This window comes from Populus nigra, chromosome 6, assembly GCF_951802175.1.
Source record: "Populus nigra chromosome 6, ddPopNigr1.1, whole genome shotgun sequence".
Taxonomy (NCBI): Eukaryota; Viridiplantae; Streptophyta; class Magnoliopsida; order Malpighiales; family Salicaceae; genus Populus; species Populus nigra.
Window position 1 is genome coordinate 22,568,713 of NC_084857.1, and position 11,921 is coordinate 22,580,633.

The 11,921-nt window shown below is 30.2% G+C and overlaps 1 protein-coding gene across 1 annotated transcript; it reads left to right on the forward strand.

Moving 5' to 3' along the window:
* The first annotated feature begins 8,018 nt into the window (after positions 1-8,018).
* LOC133697268 (COBRA-like protein 7) lies at positions 8,019-11,191 on the forward strand. The gene is made up of 2 exons (XM_062119733.1): positions 8,019-8,737; positions 9,518-11,191. Exons 1-2 carry the CDS (start codon positions 8,206-8,208, stop codon positions 10,936-10,938), a joined length of 1,953 nt encoding a protein of 650 aa, XP_061975717.1. The 5' UTR covers positions 8,019-8,205; the 3' UTR covers positions 10,939-11,191.
* The last annotated feature ends 730 nt before the right edge of the window (positions 11,192-11,921 follow it).

Here is an 11,921-nt window from a genome sequence, read left to right on the forward strand (position 1 = left end):
TTCTCTTTCTTTCCATTCCTAATCTTCTCTTTCCCTTTATTTGGGATTAGTTGGGCCTAAATAGGGATTTAATTAAAGAGTTATTGAAGAATCAATGGTTTAAAAAAAAAGAGAGAGGAAAAATGTATGGCCCATGTATTGTATGATCCAACATGTGAACAAGGGCTTGTGACCTTGTGGCGGCATAAGGTGTATTGTTTGCTCTGATAGTGGCCTTCTTTGGTTCCATCGAATTCTTCTTAGTAGGACTTACTTTTGCGACGATGCAAGTCAACAATGGATCTTTGGTAGTGCTCCGATGGCCAATTTCTCTTTCTTTCTTTATTTTTCCTTTTTTGCCTTGATTTCTACGCATGTCTTTCTCTTCTTTCCCGCGCTAACCTTCTTTCCTCTTTCTCTCCTTTATCCTGGGCCTATTTGTATTGGTTAAGTTTTTTTTTAGATTTAATCGTAAGTTGCAGTTATCACTTAATATTATGATTACAACGGTATACAAGAGTTCTGGTAAGGAAACTACTGGTGCAAAAAAAAATGCATTACTTTCAAATTTTAGCATCGCAATTATTTGCTAGATACAGTCATTCCTAACATTTATTGTTATTAATTCATTTAATTTAATGTCGTGAGTATACATTATGTTGCAAAATTTATACCTCAAATATTAATAAAACAAATTAATTGTTGTGGGATTTTGAGTATTTTGACCAAATCATAATGAATGATCATAAACTAGTTATGATATCCATTTTTTATTTTTAAAACATGATAAAAATGCTCTTATTTTTTAGAAAGAATGCATGATAATTTTTTAGAATTTGATCATATACATGAAAACAAAACATATTTTTTATGTTTTTGAAATGAGACATTTTGTTTGAATCATTCAGATTTTATTTTTTTAGAAAGAATGCATGTATTTTTAATATTGTATCTCTATCTTACAATGTAAGTTTACAACCCAATATTAAATGAAATTCTTGAAAAAAATATAATTTTTGTATTTTCTAAAATAAAAGAATTTTTTTTATATTTGTTTTAATGTTTTTTGAATTTTTTAAAGAAAAATCAAGTACTTTTAATACTGGATTCGTATCTTGTAGTGTAAGTCTACAACTCAATATTAGACAAAAATATTAAGAAAACATGCGAGGGACCGAAAAATAATTTCAAAATGGTCCCTAAATTTTTTTCATATTTTTTGTGAAAATTTTAAAGGTCTTTTTGGCTTGACACACAACTATAGATAAATTAAAACTAAAAAAAAGGCTTTTATGATGTATTTGTCAAACACACTCTTAGCCCAAAATTAAAAGCGTAAAGAATTTCTTAATGACGTGTTTGCTAAACACGTCCAAAAAAACCAAACAAGGCTTTATACCTTAACAAAAAAATATAGGGTGTGCCAAACATACTAAAGGCCCAGCCACATGAGGATGGACCTATTAGGCTAAAGGGCCAAGGCATGACACAGGCTGGGTTGAGGCCCAACCCAATATGATTTTTGTTGGGCTAACAACCAACCCACAAACCTTCTATTTTTTTATGTATGGGTTGGACCCAGTTCACCTACAGATTGAAATATTTAAACTAAAATTTTTTTTATTCTATATTGAAAAAACACAATTTTTTTTTTATGAACATAGAGTATATATACGAAAGGGCTTCATATCCCACATTAAAAAAATAACTTAAAAAAAACATAGAGTATATATACTAATGAATTTCAAATCTCACACTGAAAAAACATAACTTTTTTCTTGTGAACATATAGTATATATATGAAAGGGCATCAAATCTCACATTAAAAATATATTATATTATTCTTTTAAGTTGAAGTATTTAAAACAAAAGGTTTTTTTATCCTACATTGAAAAAACATAACTTTTTTTCTTATGAATATAGAGTATAAATACGAAAAGACTTCAAATTCCACATTGAAAAAATAATTTTTTTTCTTAGGAATATAGAGTATATATACTAAATGATATCAAATCTCACATTGAAAAAATATAATTTTTTTCTTGTGAATACGGAGCATGTATATGAAAGAGTTTCAAATCTCATATTGAAAAAATAAATATTTTTTTGGTAATATAAAGTATATATAATAAAGGGTTTTAAATCTTATATTAGAAAAATAAAAATAATTCCTAATATTTATATAGTAAACATTAAAAAGTGTTAATAACCAGCTAAAAAAATATAAAAAAAAAAGATATAAAAAAAAATCACATTTGAAATAAAAATATCAGGTCTTGCATTATGGATCTACCTATTAAATCAATCAAGTTTTACTGAGTTATTATATTGGTCAGTTTTTTAATAAATTCAGATCAGTTCAGTTACGGAGTCGACCACTAGGCCTGATCTAGTTTAATAACTGTGGGAGAAATTGTCTGGAATGTCCACTTATTTATGGCATGATCTGCTGGTAAAGTTGGGCCTATTGGATGGGTTTCTCTCTGTCTTGTGCTGTCTAAAACAGATTGACTGGGGGCGGTGCTTGTAGGGTAGGGGAAGCATCAATCCAAAGCAGTGCTTGTAGGGTCCTCAATAACGGCTACCTGCTGACACGTCAGCCACAGTTGATGGCTTTTCCAAACCTGTCAGTGAAGGTTTTTTCCAGGGAGATTTGAATTAAAGAGATCTGAAGGAGAAAAGGAATCGAGATGAGAACATAAAATCTTATTTGTTTTTGTATTATAAAAGTATTTTTAAAAATAATTAAATTTTTTTTATTATAAATTAATATTTTTAGATTATTTTAATATGTTAATATTAAAAAATAATTTTTAAAAAATATTATTTTAATATATTTTTAAATAAAAAATATTTTAAAAAATAACCATAACCATACTTCCAAACATACAATAACAATATCGAAATATCGAATTGTGATGTAAAATTGAACCCACCCTGGAATTAAAATCATCGCATGTCAAGAGTGAGAAACGGCAACAACGCATGCAATTGAAACTCCCCTTCTTCTAATCTTCACTCCTTTTTATCCTTCTCTTTTATAAGATTTTTATGCCCGCGCAGTAAATCTTTATATTTATATTAGAATATATATTTTATTCTAATTGAATATTTATATTTCATTCTTTCACTATAACTTTGTATGTAATTAATAAAATAATATTATCACAAATATAACCATAAAAATATATAATCTCATTTAAAAACTATGACATTTTTAAATGACATTGTATTTATTAATTTAAGTATCCATCTATTACAAATTAATAAAAGATTTCCTAACTAAGCCTAAGAATCTAAACTTGCGCATGGATATAAAAATCTAATTTTCCACTTATATAAAACTTAAAAACACTTATAAAACATTTTAAAAACTTTATTTTCAATTCTAAACACACGACCTAATTACTCTAAAAAATAAAAAATAAAACAAATAAAAAATACTTTATAAGTTGTCTCTGAATGGTTAAAGGCTAAAACCATCTAAGTTTTTTTTGTGTTTGCGAGATAAATTTAAAGATGTTTTTAAATCTAGTTATGCTATAAATAAAATAGATATCTGTAACAAAGCAAACGAATCTTCCAGGGCCTCTTAAATGATTCTTCTAGTGATGTTAATTTCATTCTTATGCTAATACTTTTTGTTTATTTTTATGTTTTAAAAATATTTTGAAAAAATTTTAAATTTTTTTTTGTTTCGAATTAATATATGTTTTTGGTGTTTTTAAATTATTTTTATGAGCTAATGTTAAAAATAATTTTTAAAAAATAAAAAATATTATTTTGATGAATTTTCAAGTGATAAGCACTTTGAAAAGCAACTGCAATCACATGTATCTTGTTAAGTGAATTTTTCTTTTTTTTATTGATGTATTTTTTTTATTTAGAAAAAAACATGTTTTTTTTAAGTAGCAATTTTTTAATAAAAAATAACAACAATTAAAATAAATATTCACATTTGTAAGAAGGAAAAAAAATGCCTCTTCAAGGGAAACTTCCTTTTCTTATTCATGTATTTATTTTTTTAAAATAGTTTTTTATATGAAAACATTGTTTTTTAAATACAAACTTATCATGATCTAAAAATAAAATTCCAATAAAAAAATTAAAAATCATGATTCAATAATTTATACATGATTAAAAAAATAATTAACTTTAGAAAATCATGTAAAAAATTGAAATATAGAAATATTATTTTAGTTATTTTATTTGTAATGAATTCTACTAAAAAAATAAATAAAAGGATATTATAAAAAGAAGCCAAGCATCTATGCATGGTAAGGGTAAACATTTTCGATTCGGTCTGATTTTCATCTAAAAAAATAACCAAGCCATTTTTTTAAAAAAAAATCAAAACTGAACTGAAATCGATTCAAACCTACCAGTTTCAGTTTAGTTTGGTTTGGTTAATTGAAGGGGAAAACCAAAAAGAAAAACTGGTTTAATTTTTTTTTTGTTACTTCTAATGGGTTTTTGACGGGGTCATTTAAAAGGCTTGTAGTTAATATAAAAAACCTATATTCATTGTTTAGCTTTTCTTTACCAGAATTCATTTCAAATCGAATGACAGAAAAAATATCTTTTAATTTGCACCCGGTGGTTTTCTCAAACCAATCAACTCTAATCAAAATTAAAAATAAAATTACACCCAGGACCTTGAAAACAATGGGCTTAGATCAATAAAACAATGCCCATGATAAAATTAAAGAAATACAATTTGCAGGAGTCTCTTGAAATTGGAATAAAACACATCAATTATCTTTATCTTAGTATCCACAAAAACAAAACAAAAGGAAAGCTACTGCTATTTTAATATTATTTTTAACTAAACCATATGCTTTTAACATTTTATTACTTGTATTTTCTCGTAAACCAATTGAGAAGAAACTGTAGAGGAAAAAAATAACTATCGAGGCGCGTAGACATAGACATTAAAACTGTATCTGGTTCTCTTGAATAATTCACCTGAAAAGTCTGACAAAATAGATTAATATAAATGGATAAAAAATAAAAAGAAAAAAAAACAATTTAGAAAAGAAAATAGATAACATTAAATTTCTAATCAAACTTGAAGAGACAAAAAGCTTGAAGGAACGACTACTAGCTTTGATTTTAAAGATAGAAAGACCGAGAGATGGAACAAGTAGGAATGGGTTGCTGGGGGCAGAAAGATTGAGAGATGAAGATTTGATCGAGAGATTGAACAAGGAGTAAGTGAAGGGGGGGTTGGGTTTGCTAGGATTAAAAGAAAAAACTAAGTAGATGGATTTGAAAGCTATTTATAGTACTACTGGAATCGAATGTAACCAAACCAAATTATTTTTTAATTTTTCTAATCGATTTAATAAGTTGTTTTTACTATTTAATTTTTGAGTTATTTTTTTTTCTGTTAATTTGGTTTAATCAAATTTTTAATTTTTTCTCAAGTTTGCTCAAAATGTCTTGAGCAAATTAAATAAAAAAGGCCCAAGTATTAATGGGACTATAAAACAAGGCACATGCTGCACCTGACTTTAGTTTTCTTAAGAAGTATCAAGACAAGTCGTACAATTGCTTTTCTATAAGTACATGATTAGTGGCTGGGTAAGACACCTGCACTTGTCTTTTTTTTTTTTTTCCTGTTTTAAGTTTTAAATAGACGAATGACAATACGAACAAAGTACTGCTTGCGTGGATAGATGAAGCATCATCCTCTGCTCATTCAAATTGTAACAATCCATGGTGGCTACAAAACCAGGCTCTAATATTTTTATATCCTAAAAATTCATTCTCAACTGTAAACATATATATATATATATATATATATATATATAAAATAATTTATATGGGCCTTGCTAAACCTATTTTAACTTAAAATATAGTTTAATTAGTCTACAAACTCAAAACTAAACTGAATTAAAAGCCTAATCATTTTTTTTCCTGTGAGATGAAAAATCTAAACCACCTATATATAGACGAACTCCGCAGTCATTTGTGATAAACAATAATTAACGATAAAAGCGTGTTTTATTTTAGTTGACAGACTCCAACCTCCAAATGTTTTATTTTAGCATAAATCTCTTTTCTTTTCAAATCCAAAATTGGTATGTAATTCTTTATTTTCAATAATAAGGGTACCAGTGAGTCATTTTACATGTCAAATCAAGATTAAATCTTGTATTGAATGATTTTAAAAATGTACTCTTATATTAATTAGAATTATCTACGAAGATTTAATAATTTTTTTAAAATAAAATCTAAGCTTCCAAAATTAAAAAAAAACAATAAAACATTATGCTAGTCCTTTACCTAAAGTTAAATTTTTTACTACTCTAATAGCAGTTGTTTTTTAAAATATTTTTTACTTGAAAAAATAATTTAAATAATATATTTTTTATTTTTTAAATTTTATTTTTAATATATTAAAACGATTTAAAAATATAAAAAAATATATTTTTTATTTTTTAAATTTTATTTTTAATATTAATATATTAAAATGATTTAAAAACATAAAAAATATATTTTAAAATAAAATCTTTGAAAATCATTAAAATAACTCGGGCTCTTTAACGGTGATTGGTGGGAAAGAAAGCGACTCCCCTAACGCGCACGTCCCTCCCTCTCTAGCAGACAGACAACAAAAGACGTGGCCGCAACATCAGCCTGATTTTGTGCCCCTCAATCAGCGAGGGGTCGTGTTCATATTCTTTCATACACACCGCTCTCTCCTCCATAATTTAACCTTCTCTTTCGTTTATATATATATATATATATATATATATATATATATATATATATAAAACATTATTATAATTTGGACCCAATAGTGCACCCACCCCTCTTCCTACCCACAGGAAGCTGTGAAATTTCTTGCTGTGACCGTAATGATATGATTTGATTTGGACCCAAGGTGAGAGATGAGGCTGCCCTTTATTTTAATTATTATTGGCAGTATTATTAACCAATAAGAAACTACGATGAGAAATTTCAAATTTCTTCTCAGAATAAATATGATTTGTTACCTATAATTGAATCCCATTTGAAAATTATGATCTAATTATCTATATGTATATTTTTCTTACAATCACTCCTCCACACATGGTCATTACCGTATACAATCAATTCAATCTAGGATTTACTCTGACCTGTTTGTTTGTTGAAAATTAATTTTTTTTTAAAAAATAAATTTCAGAAAAGTGAATTTTTTTTTATGTTTGGTAGTGTAATAAAAAATAAGTTGGAAAATATTTTTCAGTGTTTAGTTATGTCATGAAAAATGAGTTGGAAAATAACTTATTAATATTTTATTTTTCTCAAGTTTATTAAAATAATGAGAAATAAATCTTACAAATTAAAAATTTGAATGAGAATGAAATTAAAAAAAATATATAATTTCATAAATTATCTCAAATAAAATAAATAATAATCAAAATAATAGAGATCAAATCTAAAAAATTAAAAAATTAAAAGATGAAGAAATTAAAATAATAATAATTAACATTTCATAAATTATTTTTAAAAAAATAAGTAACAATCAAAAGAATGAGGACCAAATTTGATAGATAAAAATTTTTAATAAAAAATGATAAGGGAAAAACAAATAACAATTATACAAATGAAGACCAAAGTTAATATAAAAATTAAAATTTAAAAGATAAAATTGAAAAATAAACATTCAAAACAAAATATATATAGCAATCAAAAGTTTGAGACCCAAATTTGATATAATCAGCAAATAATATGACATTTCTAAAATTTTCACAACTTCCGAAAAGTATTTTTCGCTTAAATTTTTCAGGAAAACACTTTTTTAAAAATCAAGCTAATTTTTTTTTTAACTGAAAAGTGTTTTTTATTGACTAATTTTTTTTAATATCAAATAAATACATAAAAATTTTTAAAATAATTTTTTTAAAAGTAAATTTTAAAAAACAACGTAGCCTTGTGAGTTCAAAATAGGAAGAGAGGGGAGCCTTCCATAAATACAACGGATCCTTCCTCTACCCTCCCCCGGCCCCACCAACAGTTTTCTTTTCCATTAAAATACCGTTCTTTGAAATTCAATTCCTTGACGCTACAAAATTAAAAAAATCAAATCAAAAGAAAACAGCTTTCTCTAAGCTGTACAAAACCGAACACCCCTTCACGCGATTGCCCTCTTTCACTCCCCCCTCCCCTGAAATACTCTTTATAAACATACAAAAAAACCAGATCCTTTTGTTTCTCCTCTCACAAAACCTCAAAGAAATGTTGTCTTTAACCTTAAATCTCCTGTTTTTCTTCATCTTTGCAACAATACCCTTCGCCAACTCCCAAACACCAACACCAGAAGCACCAGCTCCAGCATCCAGTACTTGCAATGGCATCTTCTTATCATACCAGTATAATGGGGGATCACAGATAAAACCAACTGACCCCACACTCCAACCTTACAGATTTAAATCGACGCTAACTGTGCAAAACAACGGCCGTGATGAACTTAAATCATGGAAGGTTTTTGTGGGTTTTCAAAATGATGAGCTTTTAGTTTCTGCTTCTAATGCTGTTCTCGCCGATGGTACTACCTTGCCTGCTGCTGTTGGGAATGGTACTGTTTTCGCTGGTTTCCCAATGACTGATTTGAAAACTGCTATTGAGACTGCTGGCGATGACACTCAAACTAGTGTCCAGGTTCAGTTTTTAGGGACTCAGTTTGGAGTTCCTTTGAAGGATGTGCCTTGGCCTTCTAATATTTCTCTTACTAATGATGGCTTTGTTTGCCCTGCCACTGCTAAAGAAGGTCAGTTTAAAGTTTTCATCTCTTGGGAGTTTTATATATGTGGTCTTTTTTTATATAAATTTTGTGATGTGGGTTTTTTAGTTTAAAATGATATTGGTGTTTTATTTAGTGGGTGGGATTTTTGTTTTGATTCTTTTTTTGGTGGTTGGATCTAATATTAGCTGCTCCTTAAAAAAATGGATCTTGTATTCTTGGAAGATAAGAGAAGATTACATGGGTTTTAATTTTTTTTTTTGCAAGAATTATGAATAAATTGAATAAAATTCTTGATCTAAAGTGGGAAATTTGTGCTATTTATATAGCTGAAATGGTGGTATGCATTGTTACTAAGGTTGTTGAGAAGCTGGTGCTGCCAAAGTCACTCTTTAGCGTATCAATTTGATTTTTGTGGCTGGACACCAACACCACTAGCTTATTTTATGAATTAAAGCTGTCGGGCAACTTCTGGTTGATTGTGGTTTTAGTTCAAATGTTGGTCATTTGTGTCAAGTTGGTTAATGAAATGAAAGCTAACCATCTGACTTGCAATTTGGGAAATTTGTTTCATCATGTTGAGTCAATATTGCTTGGACAAAATGAAGTCAGGAATGGTAGAGATTGTTATGAGATTTGGAATTTGTTATTTGTGAGATTATTTTCCTTTTCATTCATGTGATAGCTACTTACCTATCGATATATGATTATCAGAATTAAAAGATCACATGATATCGCTTCTCATCTGAATTGGGAAATTCATGTGCTGTTACATCTATTGATGGAATTTTTTTTGGGTTTTCGCAGGAAGTGTCATGTTTGTTTGCTGCACTAGAGACTCAAAATTTAAAACGAACATCACTTTAGATGAAGAGTTCTTGCCCCGCCAGAATGGAGATCTTACAATCATGTATGACGTGATCAGAACATACGACTCGAGTTATTGGGCACAGGTTTCTATTGCAAACCATAATCCTCTTGGTCGACTTGATAACTGGAAATTGAGCTGGGACTGGATGAAGGATGAATTTATCTATTCCATGAAAGGGGCTTATCCTTACATTCTTGATTCAACTGACTGCATATATGGTCCTCAAGGTAAATACTACGAAAAGCTAGACTTTTCCGATGTATTAAACTGTGAGAGAAGGCCAACGATAGTTGATTTGCCTCCAACAAAGGCTAATGACACAACCCTTGGATTGATCCCTTTTTGTTGCCGAAATGGTACTATCTTGCCACCATCCATGGATCCAAGCAAGTCGACTTCAGCTTTCCAGCTTCAGGTTTTTAAAATGCCTCCAGATCTCAATCGCTCTCAGATCTCACCACCACAGAACTGGAAGATCAATGGCACACTTAACCCTGATTATCAATGTGGACCTCCAGTTAGGGTGAGCCCTAGCCAATTCCCTGATCCATCTGGCTTACCAGCAAATAAAACTGCAGTTGCCAGCTGGCAGGTGGTGTGTAATATCACCCATCCCAAGGGAGTAAGCCCTAGATGTTGTGTTTCATTTTCTGCTTACTACAATGATTCTGTTATCCCTTGCAACACTTGTGCTTGTGGGTGCCCTAGTAATACTGCCCGTACTTGTAGTGCTACTGCTCCAGCTGTTCTTCTTCCACCACAGGCACTTCTCGTTCCTTATGAGAATCGGACTGCCATGTCTGTAGCTTGGTCTGCTCTCAAACATCGGGCTGTGCCAAACCCATTTCCTTGTGCAGATAATTGTGGAGTTAGTATCAACTGGCACTTGTTTACTGATTATAACCGTGGATGGAGTGCAAGAATCACACTCTTCAATTGGCAAGAAACTTCATTCCCTGATTGGTTTGCTGCAGTGCAATTGGACAAAGCTGCTGCTGGTTTTGAAGCTATGTACTCATTCAATGGAAGCATGTTGGAGATGGATGGTGTCAACAACACCATATTAATGGAGGGACTTCCAGGGTTGAACTATCTTGTGGCAGAGACTGATGGAGCCAACCCACAAAAGGATCCCAGGGTTCCTGGAAAACAACAGACAGTGATCTCATTCACTAAGAAAAATATACCAGGAGTAAATATTGCTGCTGGAGATGGGTTTCCTACAAAAGTGTTCTTCAATGGGGAAGAGTGCTCACTCCCTTCGATATACCCAACAAGCAACAGCAATGGAAAGGGATCGACCATGATATTATCAATTCTCCTGGCAGCTGTGGTGGTGTTGTTGATACAGCAATAGTTGTCATATGTGAGATTGCTTGATTTTGTAGCGGCTTCTGATTCTTTTCATTCTTTCATTGCTTTGATGGATGCATGCTTGACCAGGAGCTTTGACATTTACCAGAATCACTAGAAGATATGCTTGCAGAGCTTGGTACATAAAGGGCAGGTGTTGATTTCATTGTATCTGGTTGGTGTTATATACGACTCCATGACATCAATTTTATAATGCTAATGTACAATTCGATTATATATCTAGTTCTTATTGAACATGATTGTTTGTTTGGTTTGATTTTTTCTGCTATATTTCATCTACCATCTCTATTCTAGACTCTAGATACCTTTGTTACACATAAACTACCTATTTGTTCATATGCATCTTTTCTATCGTGTTCATACTCTGGAGGTTCCATCTTATTTGCCAGAGATGAATTGCTGCCTCGGGAAATTTGGTTTAGATCTCTTGGTTTGAATGTTTGTTAGATTTCATGAGAAACACCTTTGCTAATATCTGTTAGTGTTGTATATTTGTTTTGGCTGGATTGAATTGATACTTACCTCTAGTGGTGGCTCTTCGCTTGCAAATCTTCCAATATTTGACAGCCTACGTAAACCAGGTCAATATTTCTCTCAAGTGTGAATTCCGTCTATTGGCAGGACAAGTTTTTCTAGCCTTGGTATATCTACACCACTGATTCACATTATTTCTTCAATAGAAGCCATTGTCTGCGCTCTTATATGATCAACTTGGTCCCTTCAAGTTCACACAACGATGGTTCTTATTTTGACCAACTTGTTGCAAACCAACACTATCTTATTTTAGTTGCCAGCATGAAAAAACTGGCGAATTATTCTGGCTACAGCTGGTTTGGCCTTCCATTATCTAGGGTCAAAACTAGATAAACACAGATCAGGGCCGATGAGCCTAGAATGATGAGAGGAGGATTTTTGTACATTGTAAAAGGTGGACTTTAATCATGATCTTACAAGTTCTTTATCTTG